The sequence below is a fragment of the Heliconius melpomene genome, chromosome 13 (genome assembly GCF_056956725.1).
Source record: "Heliconius melpomene rosina isolate 202511_hmr_F chromosome 13, ASM5695672v1, whole genome shotgun sequence".
NCBI classification, from domain to species: domain Eukaryota; kingdom Metazoa; phylum Arthropoda; class Insecta; order Lepidoptera; family Nymphalidae; genus Heliconius; species Heliconius melpomene.
Window position 1 is genome coordinate 9,136,047 of NC_140401.1, and position 22,638 is coordinate 9,158,684.

The 22,638-nt window shown below is 33.7% G+C and overlaps 1 protein-coding gene across 1 annotated transcript in view; it reads right to left on the reverse strand.

Moving 5' to 3' along the window:
• The window catches only part of cdi (serine/threonine kinase), an 83,355-nt gene that overhangs the window by 5,780 nt on the left and 54,937 nt on the right, over positions 1-22,638 (reverse strand). The window contains exons 2-7 of the mRNA XM_085196506.1: positions 8,439-8,560; positions 3,865-4,066; positions 3,057-3,142; positions 1,559-1,688; positions 630-755; positions 71-183 (exon numbers count right to left, since the gene is read on the reverse strand). Coding sequence (XP_085052632.1) covers positions 71-183; positions 630-755; positions 1,559-1,688; positions 3,057-3,142; positions 3,865-4,066; positions 8,439-8,560 — 779 coding nt within the window. The remainder of the gene's footprint in view (positions 1-70; positions 184-629; positions 756-1,558; positions 1,689-3,056; positions 3,143-3,864; positions 4,067-8,438; positions 8,561-22,638) is intronic.

Consider the following 22,638-nt stretch of genomic DNA (forward strand, 5'->3'; position numbering starts at 1 on the left):
ATATTACCATACTATTCCGACAACGTTGTAAATATATTAATTGATAAAAGCTTTTCAGAATGAGAAATACCTGTCGTATGAGGAGTTGGGCGTGCAGTCCCCCCACGCGTCGTCGAGGCCCTCTTTGAGTTCTGCGAGCTTACTCACTATCTCAGGAAATAGCGGCCGCGCTTTAGCCTCGTACTGCAATAATATTGTTCAAATATATGTACAGAGTATTGTATATTCCAGTACAATTTTGACTCCTGATAAATATAAAGCGAATAAGGGCGAAAAGCTGCTAGCTAGTGCTAGTGCTCTTTTAAGACTTAGATGTAACAATTTGAAGACATAATTCAGCGTGAAACTAAATGTCACATAAATTCGCTTCTCATATCATAGAAGATTTAATTAATTCATAGTAAGATAAAAGGCGGTCTAAATATCAAAATACTCATTTTTGGGAAAGATCCAATTCTATGTATATAAATACAATATATATATAAATACAACCTATATATATATATATATTGAATTTGACAGACACATCATATATATATATATATATATATATATATATATATATATATATATATATATATATATATATATATATATATATATATATATATAAACATTATAATACTCACAATACAACAATTAAAAGCGAGTCGTAGGAAATCAGGAACAGTGTCTTCATCGCAAAGCTCCACAAAGGCCATGTAATTTAGACCGAAGTTGTCCGTACGTGGTAGTACGTCGGGGTCCGCGTCCACCTAAGAATCATACAATTTTTATTTTTTCAGTTTCTCTTTCTTTTTATCTTGTGTACAAAAGAGAAGGCAGAGGAAACTTAACTTAAAACTTAACAACAATCTGTTCTCTACTTTTGGACGAAATTTGTTGCACTTTGAGAGTGTTGCTCAACGCTGTTAAGCATACATTTTCTTACGCGTCATGCTGTATTAAGCATAAAGGAAGGTGCAGCAGCAGATGGAACCTAGTGCTAAAAAAAGACCATTCCCCACTCTTTGCGGATTTTTCGAGACATTGCGTGTTGAACGGCGAAACTCAACACTGCGCTTTGCCATGTTACCAGAGCGAGGAAATGAAAATAGAAAACTATGAATTCCCCCTATCATAATATAAAACCCGTCACGCAATTACGTCGTAAAAACTGAAGTCAGTCTTACACTCGTTAGTGTTCTTACTTGACTTTTAGAAATTCAGCAATGAGTGTATTCTGACATATTAAGTATGACATCATATAATTAATTATCATAAATTAATCTTTAACGCTTACGCTAAAAAAAAACTATAATTATTTTCATATATTTCTATTACATTTTCTAACACTCACAAATATTAACTAATTGAGGTAACTATTTCGCTTTTAGTAAACAAGAAAATTATAGATATATAACTAAAATATAGATAACTAAAACTTCATGTTAATAATTATCAAATCTCATTAGTCTCTTAAATTAGGAAGAAATTACGTTCGCAATATGAACTTAATACATTAACCGATTGTGTCATAAATTTAAATAAAAAATATATAAAAACAAAATAAACTTACCCTAGCAATGAGTTGGCACAAAATGATTCCATATGAGAATATATCAGATCGATGGTCGTACCAGCGCCCGCGCAGGCACTCGGGCGACATCCACCACGGCGACCCCACACTGGGTAGCCTGTAGCCGTTTCTGAAATAAGCAATAATAAGCATAGGTATATTATAGGAACATCATTATTATAGAGAAGGTCTCTTTTACAAGTACATATACCATTCGATTCCTGCTATAGTATAGGGGGAATGGATTATTTTCATTTCTCGCTCTTTCAAGACAGGTGGAGTTCCGCCACCAAAGTGGTAACACTACGTTCTCTCCGCGCACTCTGCTATAAACGGGATACAGTACATGGTTATTTTTCTGTATGGCATTACGTTTCGTCATGCAATTAATATTCTGAGTAAAAATAAAACAAAAAATATATTTGAAACAATTGCTTGATTATACACTTGGAAAAGGTCCAATTTATATTGTTTTTTTTCTATACTGGTTAAAAAAATGCAGTTTACTGAACACTGCACTATCACCCAACACACCGTCATTGTATTTTTCTAGAGTTCTAGGTATATCACTCCCCAAATACAATGAATGCGTGAAGAGAGAGTTCATTTTGGCAGCTTTACGTAAGACACGTGATACGTAAAGTATTAATGCATTTTCTAGGAATGTTCACGCATCGTAAATAAAAGTGAAGGGTGGTTCTTACGACACACCGCCTTGATAAATTGCCCAAAGTTGACAAATGACCCGTTCCGTAACACGATATCGGTTTTTGCACGCGAAATAGCGTGACGCGGCGTGCGTGTAATTATCGGATAGGTGCATTTAGAATAGAACCTCCTTTCTCTGAGCTAACGAAGAAGAAGCTATCTTTACTTAGTTTTATATAAATTTAATGATAAAGCAAGATTTTTGGTTTATTATAAGTGTGGCCTTTTTTAATAAAATTGGTATCTTGAGCTTAGCAAGTTATTTCATTATTAATCGAACGTGGCTGTTAGAGACGTTGTCAAAATAAAATAATAAATTTTTATTACTATATAGTGTATGTTTGGTAATACTCGATGATGGTCAGTTCAAGTACCACTTATAGGAAGAATAATCATCATGTTTAGAGAAGTTAATTTAGAAGTTACTGAAATAACGCGCTGATTCCGATAAATTCATGCATCATCAGGTGAAAAGTGGAACACGAAGTAACTAGTCTCCTCTACTTACTATTCAAAACGCTGGAGATACAAAAGAAAAAAAGAAATAAATAACTAAAGTAAAATACATTAATTAACAGAAGCCAGACCGATAAAAAGGAGTAATCAGGCAATCAACCCTTTGTCTTTGTAACAGGTGAACGACTTTCAATGATAATGACACCCACAGGTAAGTAGGGGAAGTAAATATATAGTAAATATGACAATAAAAATTAAATCGGCCAAGAGCCTGTCCGACGTAAGATTTCGTATAAAGTTCCTAAAATATTTAATAATAACGAATTAAACTAACATCGAATGAGGTATTTTCGCCGCCAAACCAAAATCCGCTACAACAGCTGTATATTCGCCGTCAACATTCTTCTTCAGCAGCACGTTCTGAAATTATAAGATTTATTTATGAAATATAAAAATATATATCAACGGAATGGCAGTGCACAGCGTGTAACGTGGCGGTTGTGGGTTCGGTCTCCACTCGCGGGAATGAATTATCCATAACTATATTATAAATTCGAAAGTAACTATGTCTGTCTGTCTGTCTGTCTTTTACGCAATCAGGGCCAAACCGCTAATTTAATATTGAAAAAATACTCATATAGAGATACTTGAGGGTCTCGGGATGAACATAGGATACTTTTTTTCTCATATTTGTAATATTTTCGATATATACCAATATATTAAAATATTTATTAATTTGACATGCAATTTATTCCGCCATGTTAATAACAACCGTCGCTATTGGACCATTGCTAAGCAACGATTTGCAAAGTTTGTTGTTAGAAACAAAAAACGTCACCCAAAATGAGAATGCTTAACGCATCTCTCTATTGAAAACTTAAAATAATTTCATAAATATATTTAATAAATATTTGTATAGTTCAAGCGGGCGTAGCCGCGTGCGGGTCCACTAGTATATTTAATATATTAATTTCCTCGCTCTGGTTACAAGACAAAGTTTACGACGCTACATTGAATTCCACTACTTAATGTTTTGAAAATTCGGCAGAAAGTGGGGAACGGAGTGTCTAGGTTCTCTCTGAATGGTATATGCGGGATACATCGTGAAGCTAAAATAAAAACAACAGAAGTTCTCTACTCACTTTAGCGGTAAGATCTCTATGGAAGACGCCCAGTGAATGCAAGTACATCATGCCTTCAGCGACGTCGGCCGCCAACGATATCCTCAGCGGCTGCGGCAAGGGTTCAGGTGGTATACCCAATATCACTTGTTCTAAGGAACCACCTTCCATGTACTCTGTGAGCGCGTGTAGCTGGCCCTCGTGTACACATACGCCCATGAATCTGGAAATACATATATGGTATAAAGTTAATATCATCTCTTATTTAGTTATCATCTTTCTTATTTTGTGAGTAGAGGTTAGTGTTAAGAGAGTACGTTTTCCACTTTTTAACCATTTTAAAGACCTGAAGGAATCGTGGTCATCGTGGCGCAACGGCACAGCATCTGACTGTACGCGACTGTTGTGGATTCGATTACCACCCATAGTATTTTTATTTCCTCCACTACTCAACACGCTACCACTCTCTAAATTGTGGAAAAAGAGATTCCTTCCTTTTGCCTACCCTGTTATATGCCAGAAACAGTTTCAAGCTAAGAACATGAGGGGTTCGCCGAATCCAACGCAGTAAATATAATTGTTTAATAAATATAAACTATCCTATGAAAACGAAACTATGACTAAAGGATAAGGTATTTTAAAATAGTTAAATTACAATTTGTATATACACACACACACACATATAATAATAATACCACATATAATAATAACTTCATATATTCGGTTGTGCGGTCAGACCTTAAACTGATAACATATACTACTTTTATATTTATAAATTATGATGTATAACGTGGCACGTAGTAGGATTTTTATATAGCGGGTACTTTGTCTACACTATTGTGTTGACAATATATTTAGGGTTTACATAATATTTTTAACATAATGCAAGTATGCATGCATATGTTGAGGCCAGTCGTCGCGCAGGGGCAAAAGCGTGCGACTGTAAACGTGACAGGTCGGGGCTTTGGTTCTCACTCAAGGAAATAAAATATTTAATATTTTCATTTCGTCGTTATGATAACGAGGTAAATCGCGGCGTTTAGTTCAGCCAATCAACGCGCAATGACTCCAGAATTCGGCGGAAAGTGGAGAACAAACACTTGTCTTAATGGGTATGGAGTACCTTAATACTAGGTTCCCAGGTTCTTTCTGTGTAAATAAATGCATAGTGATTCAAACAAATTTATCTTGTTTTGAACTAAATACTGCTTGCGAACGTTGTAACGATTTCAACAAAACATATAGTTTTTTTTACAATTAGTATCACGTAAGTAAGAAAACCAATTTACTAAAAGCTGTGAGTGAAGTGTGTGTGTGATATTGCAAAGGTTACAGTGAAAGAAAACGGGAAAGTTTGCACAATAGTTAAGACATTAATATATTATGAACTTATAATCAAAGACTACGAAGTACTGCAATCCATATATTTACATATAATTAACTTCTCATATCTAAAAAAAAAATACTTCACTTGAGGCGCCAAACCCCAAGTGATCCAAGTAGTGACTAAGTGTGACACTTACATTGTAAAGAGAGAAAAAAAAAACAGAGAAGTTTGCATAATTGTTAAGACTTTTTATATATGACTTTATAATCAAAGACTACGAAGTACTACAATCGATATATTTACATATAATTAGCTTCTCGTATCTAAAAAAAAAATACTTCACTTGAGGCGCCAAACCCCAAGTGATCCAAGTAGTGACTAAGTGTGACACTTACATTGTAAAGAGAGAAAAAAAAAACAGGGAAGTCAAAAGCAGTAACAATGCGACACTTGAGACGACATTCAAAACACATTTTGAGGTTCAAGTCCTTTGTTCCATATAAACAGTGGCCATAAAAAGCCTAGGGGTTAAAACACCTTTACCGAGGCAAAAAAAAAGTTCGCTACAAACAAATTTAAGTTGATACTTGTGTATATTTGAAAAAAAAAAATGTTTGGTTAAAATATTGTTTTTATAATGGTACTTAGGATAATAGTTGTACTTCCTTAATGTAATATAATTGAACTTTTAGATGACTCTTCTCCAAGTTTATATATATAATTATTTACCAACTCGTTGAACATTTGCAATAATAATTATAAAATTAATATACAAAAAAACGAATAAACAAAAAAAAATACCTACATAAAAAAACGTATTTAAAATTTAAAAAAATCTAACAACATTGCAAACAAGCAAAAACCAAATAAAAATGTAAAACAATTACATAACATAAGGAAGCAACATCTCGTAGTAAGTGTCAAGGCTTATCAACACATCATATCAGGCAATCAATTCAAATTGCCAATTAAGAGTTAGCGTGTTGATGAGGGCCCAGTCACAAACTGGTGGTGGCATGAAAAATAATATAAAAACGAACGATAGGTGCACACGCAAACACTATAGTGGCATAGTGAAAGTGCACGTCCTTCCTAGGAAGCTCACTTGAGAGGAGAGGCGTCGAGGCGGGGCGCGCTTTACCCGACTGCGACGAAGCGAAAGAGGAGTAATATGTTTCTAGCATGTCTGTTCCTTTGCTACCTTGTAACTTGTCTTGACTTGTCTTGATGGATGAGTGTTAGTGTATAAAAATAATTTAGTGTATGCAATAAGGTTTTGTGTTTTGTATATAATTTAATTGTTATTTTAAAAGAATAAACTGATGTGAGATATATTCGTACTATAATTCTTATAGTTGATTGAATTTTAATTTTGGTTAAAATGAATAATAAATCATTATTAAAGTTAAATTTTATTAATTATTTTGTTGTTAAAGAGTAAAGAAAATGAAAGACCAATGAAAAAAGCGTTAAATTAATTTTTCATAATTAAATTTATTATAAGTTTGCTTTTGTTTATATTGTAAGTACTTAGTAATAACAGAATGCCAATTAATAATACTATTCTCAAAATAGCAGAATCCGTTTTCAAATAAGAAATAAAAAATATACCTAGCTTTAGAAGGGTTATTTTATTTGCTTTTTAAACTAATTCTATCTCTTTATATTATAATATATAAAGAAAAATATAAAAATATAATAAAACCCAACTGACAGGGTCGAGAAACTCGCCGCTCATTCAAAGCGAATGTAAGCCACTGGCATCAAAAACCAAGATTAAACCTACCATTCTAAAGAAAAGCTAAATAGGAACATTTATTATGAATGCCTTGTCATATACTTGTTAAAAGTTTTATATTTACCATCATAAAGCGTGGAGTGCAATTTGCAATATATTTTTAAGGTCACGATATTAAAATATATTGTTGTTAGTAGTTCCTAGCTCTTAGGAACTGAGTGTTATAAAACTAGCTTCCTCTGCCTAGCCTGCAATTTGCGGGAAGCTCGAAAGTAAGATATAAGTTCGAATTGTGGCTTTTCCTATATGGCTATATTACACAGCTACAACTCCCGACTTGCTGACCTGAAGGCGAAATCAAATCTTCCAAATCACCACAAATTGCTCACACACCAACCAAAACGGCACAAAGCGATTGCATCCAAAACGAAGGTAGGTCTTATGCACGACAGGAGAAACGAAAGCGATCATCCATCCGTCCTAGATACCGAGAGAAATAAAAATATTATTCAACATCAGTGCCGCATTGTTTTTATTTCATTCTATATACGAGAGCAGGAAATGAAGTGAAACAGTGTAGTCATTGTTGGTGGTTTGATATTTCGTAACGCGTTACGTTGATGCTTTTTCACCCGAGATGTTAGGAACCTTTAGCTTTTATTGTATATTCGCTAATATTATTTAGCGACGTGTATATGTGTACATGTATTATTATCATCTTCTTAACTAGTTGCAATGTCTCCAGAATTCGACGGAAAGTGGTCAACGGAAGTGTCTTAATGGGTATGGAGTGTCTTAACACTAGGTTCCCATGTGCCCTATGCCTATCCTGCTATGTGCGGGTTATTACAGCGTGAAAGTACAAAAAAACAATTCGAAGTGGAATTGATTATTTTTATTTTCCCGCTGTGATAAAAATAAATTGGCGTTTAGTTCTATCACTCAATAACTCAACAACACAAAAGTGAGCGCACACACTACGTCGTCCTACTGTTATGCGAGAAAAATTGGGAACCTGCTTATATACATTCCCACTTATGGGAATCTCACGAGTACCCACCGTGCTTCCATTCAGTCAATTCCCCACAGCGCCACAGCGGACGCAATATAATAAATAATGTAATCCAGTAACCAGTCTAAGACTCTCAGATGCTTGTTCGGGTCAATTTCTCAAAACAAAGCTTGACGATGATGTATAAGGCAAAAGCGAGTCGTCGTCGGCCAGTTCGTTAAACGATAAATAAATAACACTAATATTGGCAGCCTGTAAATACGCTCGGAAGTACCGGTTTCGTCATTGATCGTACGCAGAAACGTGAATTAGTATTTAACCGGTGTTAAATTAGAACAAAATGTGTATTTTTTAAAAGATTTATGTTGTATAAATTGTCACTTTATTTTAATAGCATAGCAGTTGGGATATTATCATTGCATTTCTTATAAATGTTTGTGATAAAAGACGTAACTGCCGAAATAATTATTAAAATATGTATGCAGATATATAATTTTATGTAAGACAAATGAGCTTACCCTAAAATATTAGGATGTTTCAACTTATTCATAAGCTGCACTTCCCGGAGCATGTTAGGGCGGTTAGCCCGCTGCTGGTTCATTTTGAGGACCATCACCTTGCCCGATGTCTTATGTGTGACCTGAAATAAAAACATCTATTAGATATCGAATACCAATATTACACAGCTATCGTGAGGCATTTTCGTCACAGAACAAACATCATGGGGCTGTGTGACACATTCTGTCTGATTTCGATTCCCACTGCATGGGTTGTGGGTTCGATGCCCACAGAAAACCGAATTATTTCTCAATATATTATCTCGAACTCGGACGAAAAGCCGAAGAGTTTCAACCGAATTGCTCTGTATAGAATAAAGCGTGTAATATTTCAAATTATTTGAAAAACAATACTATTTATTTAAGTTCACGCCATGCTTAGGGTAAGCAAGCAAGGGCAAAGAGAATCTAGAGTTATGACTCTCCGTTCGCCATATTTCGAGACATTATCAAATTAATATTCAACAACATTTTCATATCAAATTCTAGATCTATCACTTTAGAACTTGCAAAACAAAAAATAATTAACAATTTAAATATTATATAACTTCAAAAGATATCGTCATCTCAATTTCGAGTTTATTTACTGAATTTCAATTTAACACTAACATGTTACATACAGTACGTAAAGTAAACATGTATATTTCAATGCACACGAATGTTTGTTTTCATTATCAGTTTATTGTGTAAATTATAGAACGAAGGTATTACTAAATTTAGTATTACACAGTTCCTTGTGTTACTGAAGGTCGATGTCGATCACGTATTTTAGTTTATATAAGAACGTTAAAAAAATCCTTTGATACAAGACTGGGTATATTTAAAACTTATAAATAAAAAACTTTGTATTTTATACCGACGAAGAATTACACGTTTCTTGAATGTCTTTATCATCACACAAGATCAATGGCATTAAAGTACTACCAGTTTTAAGAGAGGTTATTAAAAAAAACATACGAATTATCTTGCAAATTGGTTCAAGCAGGTAAAATCTAATAAGTATATGTTACACACTTGTTCACAATCACAATTTAGGTACTTGTACAAAAGAAAAAAGCAGTGTTACGCATTTTATGTATGTAGCGAAACTCAACGCCGCGCATTGTCTACCAGAACGACAAAATTAAAATAATTTCTTTCCCCGCAGAATCCAACCCATTGCGTATACGGCCAAACGCTGTCCAGTGGCGTCACGACAGTCTCAACAAGAACATACAAAATGTTTTACATTTTTGTTCTAGTCCTACAGAAGTTAGTGTGCGCTGAGATAACTCTAGTTAAGTTGCACTTTAGTACTACGCTAAGAACTTGTACTAAACTCGGCCGTAGTTACTAAACAATTTTATTATTTAGTTCGGCGAGTTTGTTTGTTATGTTCTTTGTTTTTTTTTTCTTTAAAAAAAAAGATAAACAAGTTTTAAAAAAAAAAACAAACAAAAAAAAGATACATAGACTGAAACACAATATTCTCATGCTTACAAAATAATTGTCGGTGTGGCGGCAGCGTCTTCAGTGCAGATATAATCAGCAAGGCCACGACGCTCGGACGTGATAGTACCAACATAATATACACTGTATGTATGTACAATGTATACATATGTTATTTATATTGCTATATTAAAAACTTAAGTTACAAAAACACGAAATATTAAGAAACATTTCAGCATAATATATTTTAAATGGAACTTGTACACAGAAAAAATAAAACTCCATATATTTCTTCGATATTAAGAAAATACAGTAAATTAATTTAATAATATACTTACACTCAAACATAATTAAAATTGAATTTTTACGCAATGAGTAAAAGATTGAACATACTAAAGGACTTCACGCTTTTCCTGTGAATATTAGGATAGGTAGTCATTTATTATTAAGACGTGTAAATGAATGGCGAAATTCAATGCCGTATTCTATTTACAACTGGCCTTCGAATAGAGATGCAACCCAAAATCATCACTTATGTCCAAGCCACTGCGCCACGAGGACCTCAAAAGATTTTTGTTTATCCATGAGAAAACAATTACTTAAATAGGCAATATGTATAAATCTTGCTAAACAGTCGTAAATCTGTTTACTTGTTGGCTAGCCTCAGTAAACAAAGGAAGCAAGTCCCGACTTCCGACTAAATCACGTTTGATCAGTTGGCGCGTGTCAATGTACCCTTTGAGACGTGTTTAACGAATACTAGCGATACAAGGGGCGTGGTGGCGCAGCGATGCTGATGATTGTGATAATGACAGTCGTCGATTCGATTCCCATTCGAGAAGCGAAGAAATAAAAAAACAATCTCTAAAATACTTTTTTTTAGCTTCGTGCCTTATCCAGTACATCGCAGGATGGACAACGGAAATCAGTGAATCTAGAGTCAAGACACTCCATACTCCATTAAAAATTTCGTCTCCAACTTTCCATCATTCCTTATAGTGGATATTTAACTTAAAATCATCACTTTTACAATCAGACCACAGCGCCACAACGACCTCAAAAAATTAAAAATGTAATACAAATAGTAATGACTAATGAAAAACTCTCTTCAAACAAATTCCTAGATAAGATCTAGAAAAAAAAAACAAGATTTAGCGGATCTAAAAGTCAATACCAGTTATAGATGCTTATAAAATACAAGTGTTAGTGTTGTTGGCACAATTTATAACGAGTACACTGCATTCTAATTGAAAACATCATTTCATTGGTCAAATATTCAAATAACTTTAATTATAATAATGTAAAACGAGCGACGTTGAATTCCGCCACTCAACACACAATGTCTGGAAAATTTGGCAGAAATTGAGTATATAATTAGCAGGTTAGAGATAACTTAGTGTCAACAAATCCCGTTCTCTGCTTTCCGCCTAAAGATTGGTTGAGTGGTGAGTGGAGGACCTTAACGCCGCACTTTTAGTTTCATCATCATGTTGATAATCAGACGCTGGCCTACTACGCCACGATGGCCTCTACAGCCTACGTTACGTACTATAGGTAAAATCAATTATCTCTAAAAAGATAACCATATTAGACTTAATGCAAGATATAGATAAAGTTCCATAGATCGTTTAAATTAAGATAGTGAATATTGTATTATTATCAAGGTTTTAAATGGCTTATCACAAGGAAAAATTTGTAGAAGGACTATATTCTTATAAGAGTCAATGTTTTTAATTTGTACACATCTCCTACAGAAAATTAAATAATATTAATAACAAATACCAAACGTGTTTATCCCTAATAGTTTCACTAGGGATAAGGATTTGCTGTTTCTGCTTAGGTAAGTCCAAAAAGCGCTGTTTTTTTTATCAGAACTACTGATTTGAAGTAAAAGTTAGACGTCCTATAAAGGGTTAGATACAGTGTCAATAGAATTTTAAATATATTGAACTTCATAAAGCATTTTAAGTTGTAGCTGTTCCCTTTGGATGATTATACCGTAAGTCTTTATCGTTGACAAAATCTATTGATATTGCCTAAAGAGTATTTTTATTTTATTTATTATTTATTAGAATTAACCGTATACAATGGCAAGACGTATAATCGTAGAGGTGCCAATGATCTCAGCGCCGGCTTCAAGAAGCTAAAAGTGATTAATAACCTGGCACTCGGGTACCGAGCGTCTTGCGAAACATTCACACAGTTAAGTGGGATCGTAACAGTATTCCACGCCTACGAATCTCACGATATCGATAGTTGCACCAATTTAGGTTGCCAAACTATGTTTTTTATATAAATAACCTGGAACTATAAAGTAGCCAGAGTTATAAAGAAAGGCAAGGCAAAGAAAGGCAGGCAAGAACAACCTAGTATAGTCAATCTGTTCTTCATTTTCCACCAGACTTATTTAGAGTTATTTCTAATGGATCTAATAATTCTTTAAATTGTGTATAAGCTGACGGAGCTTATTTTGGTACAATTTAATTACTTCAAACTTAAACACCACCACCATTTTCATTTATAGGTGGACAATTCCTAACAATTACCTTCCTGCACATATACAACCTGCACATCTCTTGGGCTGGTTGGCACTTGACTCACTGGCTACTGGCTGGCTGGCTCATCTATACAGTGTCACCGATACGAAGATCACTTGAACTTTAGTGAAGAAGGCGAGCGGACAGGTCAGTAGGTTAAAATATTGAAAGTGAGAAGCTACAATCATAATATTTGAAGGTGTTTTAACATTTAGTGATTTTTTATGTTGTTTCTCTAACGGTTTATAGACGAAGTATAAATCCCAAACCTAGCTACTTTTAATTAATACATTATTACAGCTTCGCATCTAATCCTTAAGTTAATACTACGTTTTTTATTATTAATACATAATATAAATCATTATTAATTTTATTTTTTTAAATATTTATTGCACTATAATTATCCGTATTTTTGAATTTGAAATCCACCAAATATGAATATACCTAATTGTTTTCAATGAAAGATTTGACCATACAACCGCGGTTTTAAATAAGTAGTTCTATAAGCACAATACTGCTAAAGTTCATAGTTTATAAATACAATAGACACACATTGTAATAGCGTTCCTATGCGAGCGACCGAAGACGCGAACAAAGCACGAGTTTATTAAATAATATATATGTACCTTTGAAATGTAGCACAAAAGTAAGGAATTTTCTATGTACATACAAACAAGTATAGTACGAATAAATGAACGTCACGGCTGGGAGGGACGATAAGATAAGCAGGAGCGCAGCGTCCGATCACGATGCAGTGAAAATATATCTAGGAATTATGTTTTCACATGAAATAAGATTATGCAGTATCTGGTATAATACTTTGAAAATATTATTCCGATGCATAAGAGGCGCACATAAATATTATTAGATGTTTTCGAAATCTTATTCACACACTAAGGAAAGAATAATGTTTTTAACATTTTTAAAGTAATATTTTTATATTTTATTATTCCAATAAGAAAATATATTTTTTTCTAATTTCCTGCTCGTAACAGGGTAGGCAGAGAGACCCTGGGAACCCAGCATGCCAGCACCCTTTAAGACACTTCCGTTCCCCACTTTCCACCGAATTCTGGAGGCATTGCGTGTTGAGTGGCGGAACTCAACTCTATGTTTTACCAAAGCGAGAAACTGAAAATATTTTGAAAGGAAATATTTATACACGCGTAAAAAATCAACGTAACGGGACTCGAACCCGTCCAACTTGTACGGTTTACAATAATTAAAACTATTTGCGCTCTTAAGAAATGTCTTCTACTTTAAATCGGTGCACTTTTTATAAAAAAATATTTCAAAGTCTGAAATGAGCGGACGGCTGTGTGATCTACACACAAGAGTTTCCTTTCGGTAACTTGAATTTGCTTTATTTATAATGGAACGTTATCAATATATAAATAGCTATTAAAATGAAAGTAATAGAAACATCCAGCCTTGACATTTTAAGTATTTTGGCACTGTCTTGCGATATAATTAGCGTAATAAATATTAAGTTAATATATATAATAAATATTAGACGGTTGCATCTGAATCTCTATAATTATATAAGTACATATTTTGTTGTTTCGTCTATGATTACAAAATAACTGTATTTTTCCAGCGTATATCTGCCAAGTCAAGCGCGAAGCAAAGAATCCTATTCTGGAACTCCTTTGGCTTATATATATATATTAATATATTAAAAGCTTTTAAATTATCGTCTTCTTGTAAGCTATAAGCACACAAGAGATGATAAAAAAATTGAAACTGTAGGTTATATATTTCCGAGAGAGAGCTGTTAACCAGCCAATTTTAAAAAATGTCAAGATATTAATTAACAGTGAAAAATATATATCTTTACCATTTCAGTGATATCTATAACACATAAAGCGAATACTCGATGCAGTTGCTCTACACCCGTTAACCCTATCTATGCGTATGTATATAAAAAGCTATCGTGAAGCCAACGAACCATTTACAGACGTAAAATGAAAATCACAAACAAAAGCGTCTCTCTCTCTCATTCAATTCAACTAATAATACATATATAAAAGGCTAATTGGGCATCTACACTGATATCACAAAAATGAAGAGTTCGATTGGTTGAACGCCATAATCTCAGGAACTACTGTTGAACAATCCATACATCTAGCTAGGCTATATTACATAAAGTTAATTTTTATGATGTAAGCCACTGTACTTACCGTCAGCCCTATGTGTGCGAGCGAATACGCAGGTTGAGGCTAGTACTTATAAGATAAATATAAATAGTTATTCCCATAGCTTTTCTTTATTGCATTAACACCCAAAACGGATTGGCGAGGGCACGTTTCCAGGCGAATCACCATAATTGAGCTCTTTCGTTCGCTTCCTTTGACCCCGGCTAACTACCGTAATATAACGTCCCGATACGGGAATACTGATTCTATCATCACTTGTTCGTAGACTTTATTGGAAACTTTTATGGTCGGCGAATATTCTGAGATTTTCAATTTTGATTTTGGTATTTATTTGATTTTAAGTGGAGTCGACCATTTTGGTCAAAGGTACAGATTAGAAATTTCCGTATTGTGGTATATCTATTGAGTGCTACGGGTCGGTTGTGGGTTTATGAGATAATTTTAATTTCTTTGCTATATTAAGGAGATAAAGTGAGCGCAGAATAGAGTTGTAGAGATATTCGTCTATGTGTAGGCAGAATTTTCTCCGACATGTACAGTTGGTAAGTAAAGTTTTGGTAACTAGAGTTCATAAAACATAGAGAGAGAAATAAAAATAATAAACAACAAAAAAAACCTCGCAACAACTTTGCAATATCGAAACGACAAGTAAAATACATTTTAACATTGCGATTTTGGTTAAAATGTCCATCCATACATAATAACAAGTCACGTTTCTACTAATACGGAATTTTCGTGACTATTGTTTTTAATAGGTTCATTGATTTAAAGATGGACACGTGCTGGGTGTCACGCGAGCGCACACGCATCCGAGTAAAGTATATTATAGCATTAAGCATATTAAGGATTAAATGGTATCCATCATGTAGGACATGCGTGACAAATATTTTTTTAATGTGTCATACAGTTAGTGGATAATTTCGAGGTATGGCCTCCTGTCAGTTATCTAGGAGTTGTTATATTTATAGTTCTTATGAACTATACCTACTTAAGGCAATTATTACATACATTATTACCTATTATGAAAACACCCTAGCACTTCAGCTCTGCGTATTGTAGAGTGTTTAGTTTGCCGCCTTCACTTAGGTTCAGAATAAATTAAACAAAAGCCACATAAAATACTCTATTTTCTAAGTAACCAAAATGTACCATACATATCTCCTTCCTCCTTATTATACTAGTGAAAAATTAGAGGTCTCGAGAGTTTTTTTGAAATTCAAGCTTAGCTAGCCAGCGTAATTTCATCTGATACCTCACTAGAACTAGCGGCTTTAATACCATGCCATATCTTTTTTTAAGAAAATGTAGAAATATTTTTTTTTCAGGAAATCATGGGACCTTAGATCTGAGTATATGGTTTAAATGTCAACTAGATATCTCCAAGCGTTCCTGAGACAAAGGCTCTTGACAGACAGACAGGCAGACGGACAAGAAAATGATCTTAAAAGGGTTCCTTTTTTCCTTAAAAGGTACGGAACACTAAAAACGAATACACTGAATTATTAATTATTATTACTTATTCAAATTTATTCAAAGAAAACAACAAAGAGTCTACTATTTATAAACATACGCTTATCACAGGAAATTATCAGGCTTATAAGATAGCGTTATCGTCGATTGTACCAATCTTTTTATAGTATGTTGTATCATTGTTGTAGATATATGTCCCTCATATATTACTGATATTAAATAACAATATGAAAATTTATTTTAATGTATATTATATTTTAATTGAAGTCCATCGAGTGTAGACATAGAAATAAAGATTCAACAATAAATACGCAAATTTCAATTGTAGTTACTATAATACCTACCGTGCTGTAAAAAAACGGCAACCATTCAATTTAATTTAAAACAATTATATAAACTAGAGGACCCGTTGAGGCGTATTATAATAATACGCGTTGCCATAGCAACGAGTATGTCACTTTATAAATATAAAAGTGTTGTATATATTGTCAAATGCATGGTAGACTGTAAAGTTTTATTTTTCGATTTTATGTATTTTATAAGCATTTTTATTGAAAAATATTAGCGCTCTGTACTTCGTTTTTGCTTCACATATATATTGATAATAATTGTGCTATTTTAAATAAAAATCAACACAACTTATAAGGTAACAAAATTATATTTTCTTTAATTTAACTTAACTCTCGTAATGTAAACTTTAACTCCTATTGATGTCGTTGTGTGAAAAGATGGGAAGCTGATTTATGCTGTATATATGTTTATGCTGTATTATAACAGTTCTGGATTCCAACCACATTAAAACGAAAACATGTTTTTCTACACTTTCCGCCTAATTTTCTAGACTGCATATTGAGGCTCGAGCTCAACGGGCTTTTTCTTATTATTATTATAATTCCTTCGAGTGGGAATCGCATCTACAACCTTCGCGTTTACAGTCAGACGCTGTACTGCACTATGGCCTAGTTATTTTGTAACATAACATTTTAATTAGGTAGTAGGTATAATTGTAAATCCCGACATAACAAAGGCATAACGGGGTCCGGATCGTGCTGTCGATAACCGCGGCCCACAGCGCGAGGCGATAATACCGCGACGTCCATCCTAGAGGCGAATAGCATAGATATCTACCTTCTATTATTACAGTAAATTTATGCAGAAGCAAAGATGTGTCAAGTGGCAAGCCAGATCATTTTTACCCCAAAATGTACGGTTATACACGCTGTGACTATAAACGCGGCGGATGTGGGTTTGATTACATTTGGGGAACCACCATCCAATACTCGGCCAAAGAAAGTGCGAAATGGAGTGGCTGCTATGTGCGGAAAACAAGTGAAGCTAAAAAAATATACAGTTACTTAAAAATTGTTTGTTAAATTAATTATATTCTTTAAGCATCAGGTTCGGTTTCTTTGTTACTTTAAAAAATAAAATCTTTATTTATTAAGAAACAATGTTTTTATAAGCAATATTTGCAAAATTAGGAAAAAAAAACTGACAATTACTTAGCAGTCGAAATGATATGGCAATTATTTATTTAAATAACATTGCGATAATCTTGAATATTATACCTAAATGCCGATTTTCTGAACTGGTTTTACTTACAATTTTTCCTTAAAATTACTATTTTGTCGAGTTTTTTTTCTTTACATGTATCAATATAAAATATTAAAAAAACCGCAAAATAAACCGCATATAAAGTACATATTACAAATTAATTAAATTGAACAGGACCCGGTATGTGATGTTATCATGATGGTTGAGGGTTCGTTTACCATTTGGGAGAATGAAATATTTTTATGATTCCGTTTTGGTAAGAATACATAGCGCCCCACTCTACACCCAATTTGGCACTCGATATTTTACTTGATAATTTGGTAGTGCGTCTTACACCAGGTTCCCTCTGGCTAGAATAGATAGATAGAGCAGACGTAACCAGCTTACAGCGTCAATCTAAAAAAATAAATAGAAATATGCCAAGTAATTCCCATCAAGTTTGTTTTAAGCTTAAAACCTTTGTAATTCATATAGAAACAATGCGAGATGAAAAGATTACGGAACGTATTAAAGATATGGATCTTTACAGTTAAAATGCAGTGTCATAGTGAGAATGCGCATCATTGCATTCCAAAGTCACTGAAGATATTTCGAATTCTGCTTTGTTCATCTAAGGAATGTGCAAAATACTCGTCTCTTACCTTTATTTGAATAGTAAATGAGAGCTTCGTGTCAATTTTGTTAACATCCTTGATTTACATAAAAACTCGGCAAGTATTTACTGGAGCATATAATTTAGAAATTTTATTGCCTCTGTAGTTTACGATCTTTTGGCTTGGATGGATGGATGTATTTGAATAATAATATTCAATTTACTGGATTTTTTTCCTTTATACTTAATATATAGAAAATTGAAAAAAAGATACGTATACTTTTAGATATACTTTTTTATATTTGTAGATGTTGTTGGTACTTAAACGAAGTATAGGAAGCTTAGATCTGGTAACTAGCATTTATCCAAATTTCTTTCCGGTCCTCTACAGACAACGGAAAAAAGATGTACAATAATTTAATTAGTAAAAAGTTTCACTCAACACAAAAATTATCAAAACGACAACAACAACACATAAACTTCAACAACATTGTGATACCTATAAGAATATTCGTACAAAGGTGTTTAGACGCACCGGCACCGACACCGGCAACGGCAACGGCTAAGAAAAGCTATTCTTGTCCAACTAAAAATACGGGCATTCAACATGGCGCCGTTTGTGATGCAGTTTTTATGCATCTCGCTAAATATTTTAGATGAGGCAGTCGTCGGCTCGTCGTCGGCAAGGGCGATATTGGCCCGGTCGCCAGCTCGCATTCCACCACGTCTGGCGCGGATTATCTTCGCGGCGAGTAATTTTCGTTGCAAATTGATTAAGCGGAACTCTTGATTCCATAGATATATATTTTTCTTTATTGGCGTTGGTATGGTTCTTTTTGTGTGAATTACTTTCGATCGGAGGCGAGAGGCGGTCAATAAATCGCTTTATTGCTGTGAAGTTTTCTTTTTCAATTTCGTTTTATAACATATCGTGATCGCTTGTACATATACTAAAATGTATATCTTATACATATTATGCGTGCTGTACACTACAAACGTTGGATTTTGAATCTTCTAAAACGGCCTTTAAATATACGATCGAAGGCAATTTGGATCGTAAACATAAATTGCACACGACAAAATACCATACGTTCAAAAAAGCATTCAAAAAAAGGCAATCTAGAAATTTGCTATGCTATTAAAGTATGACCCAGAATTGCGGCTCGACTGGTATATGCATGTATTTGGATTTAGAGAGACTAAGATTAACGACATCCAAAATCGTGATTGCCTTAATTAATTGGTTGTTAGATTCTGGCATTCTAATTTCAATAACAAATAACAGGTATCTGCACTAATAGTTATTGCTCTGTAAATAGCTCGTTGAATCTAAACAGTGCCAAATTTGCCAAAGAAAATATACTCTACATTTCTACCACATAGCAGGGTAATCTTACACATCCAAATTAAGTTACGAAAAAAAAGTTAAGTGACGGAACTCTACGCTGCACATTGTCTTGCCAGAGAGAGAATATGAAAATATTTGCGCGAATGAGGATCGAAACTACAACCATAACATTTACGATCGATGACAAGTAAAATAACGTGTATAAAAACACGACAATTTCGCGTAAAGAAAACTCAAGCGCAGTAAACGCACCGATATAATACCGTTGTCCATTTTCCATTCTGACGGCATCTCCGCCACCTTACCGTAATAGACGCGCATTCCACTTTCTGAAGATATTCTGCGCGTACGCACGGAATTCACTTGGTCCTAAACAACAACCGTTCATTTATTTATAGGATTTTATGCCATATGTGTATACGGAGAAAGTTTACATTTGCATCAATACAAATCCTGAGATCCAGAGATTAGAACATGTTGCTGCATTAAATTTTGTTTATTGTCAAAGCAATTTGTACTCGTTTATTGGTTGAACCTCTTTTTATGGGAAACTATTATCTAGGGCTCGTGTTGTTTTAAAGTAAGCTTAGTTTATTTATGTTTATTATCAAACGATACAAGTAAATGGGCGAAATGTAAAATAACATTTTCTAGATACTTGCAGCGAAATGTTCATTTAAATCTCAGAACAAAGTGGCTGTGGCAGAACACATACATAAATAATCTTTGAAGGCCTATTTCTTCATCCGATCATGGAACCCTAAAATGGCAAAAACATGGAACAATTTTGGTATATTAAGTTGTTATTTTTTATTATGATCTATTTCTACAAATTGGAAGATCAAAAACATTTTCTTGGTCTATTTCTAAAGGCAATTCGATGTTAACGGCAATTAGGTAAAATTGGCTGGCTTGTACATCTTGTATAATTAGAGTAAAATATGCTTGTGATATCTAATACTGTACTAGATAGGTTAAAAATAAATGTGTAAAGATTTTGATGTTATTTTTTATATTTATAAATTTTTAGAGTTTCGTACCAAAAAGAAAAAACGGAATCATTATGGGTTTCTTTCTTTGTTTTCAATAAATATAGTTTCAGAATTTATTTTTATTGTTGTAAGCTAAATACAAATATATAATAAAGGAAATTAGAAGTAGTAAATATAAAAATTTAAACGTATTGGGGAGGAGCTTGGGAGCTCTAGTGTCCAAGAGGTTTCCGGTTTACAAGAAGCGCGGGTACGACCCCCACTTCCTTCAAATTTGTATACGTTTTCTAAATATATTTTAGTGTGAAATAATCGTTTAAAAATGTTAAAAATAGTAAAAACAAATGTATGACATAATAAACAAATGTTAGGAGAATCTGACGGAAACTTGGCAACGGAGTGTAACACTAGGTTCCCTCTGCCCATCATGCTATATGCAGAATAGAGCATGAAACAAAAAAAAATAAAACATCAACATAATATATCCGAACGACCACCAGCCCTCATGTTATCTGACCACATAACGTGATGGACAGCGAGGAGTGGTAGGTCTATTAAAGACTTACCGGTCGAACTAACTGTCCCGGAATTCGTACCAAGGCCAACCGTTTCAATATCGATTGACGTATATTCCTTTGCGGATTGCGGTACCATTAGTTAGGTGGGTATCGAAATATTTTGTAGGTTAATTCTATTAGCATTGAATGGACAACCTCTGTTTACGGATCGATGGACGCGGATGGAGGTATACCTTTTGCTTTAATTAAATTATAATTAGGGTGGACGCTGTTTTATAACTGTTTGAATTATATATGAAACAACCTTTTAGTTACGGCTTCGTCTGCACGTTCAAATAGAAGGAAACTCTCCTAGTTACTTCCATGTGTATTATACATAACGAATTTAAGTTACCGGTAGCTGGTGGGACGGTGGGTTTGGGTGGGTCATTACAACGATTAACCTTATGTATTAGAGTTTTAGACAGCATTTCTGGATAATGCACAGACTTTTTTTTTATAATTCTCTCTTGACTTATATTTATTGCACGCACCAGATCACGGAGGCGATATGAAAAAAAAACACAAATTGGCCAAACTTCTCACGCGTTAAGTTGCGCAGCAAAGCGACCAGCGCAATCTTTAAGTGATAACGATAGAAAAAAATATAAAACATGTTAAACACCTTAAAAAATTTGGCCTCGTTCAATAATCCAAATCAAAAAAAATACAATCACATCCTAATTCACATACTAAAAAAAAAGTCAAAAGAAACATTTCTATAACGTTACCAAATCAAAAAAAAAATGTGTGTTGCCCACATTAAAAAAAACACAGGAACTCACAGTTAGATAAGAAACTTGCGACAATTCGTTATGAAAATAAAAATTCTCACGTCGACGTCGGTCGGTTAATATAATAATAATATATGAGGATATTGCTTAATTTTTTTTTCGGCTGTAATTGGTCGTTCTGGTTGCGTAAGCGGTGCGGTAATGAGTTCCGCGCACATAACATCTGTTATTGTTGTATTCAGTGTTTGGAGGCAGGCGTGTGACAGGAGATGCCGAGATGCTGTGTTGACACTCTGCCTTGATAGTTTTGTTTTTAATATGGAAACTATATACTGTTGAGAATTATTGTTTTTTTTTTGTAATTAATATATTAAATAATAAGTATAATTAATAATTACATATTTTAAATTATTAATTGCGTATAATTAGTATTATATACATTTACGGAAACCCGACGTTTCTATTATAGTAGTTGCAGTATTCCGTGGTCAACGGGTAGACTCTACCAGTCTTCCCGCTTAAAATTTTAAGGTATTAATGTTAGAGCAAAATATGTAAGAAATATTCATAAGGTCGTCGAGTCTCATTTGGCATGTAAGTGTATGGTCTAGCCTGCTTACTGCGGCAAATAAAAAAATCGAAGTTAGTATAATTTATATCACCCCAATATTTTGATTTTCAATTAAGATGATTAAGATAAGAAATCTATTTAAAATTTACTGTTCTCAGAAAGGAATTCGCTGCGTACGATCATATCTCAGAGCAAACAAACCAAATTATCAACGCTCTAGAA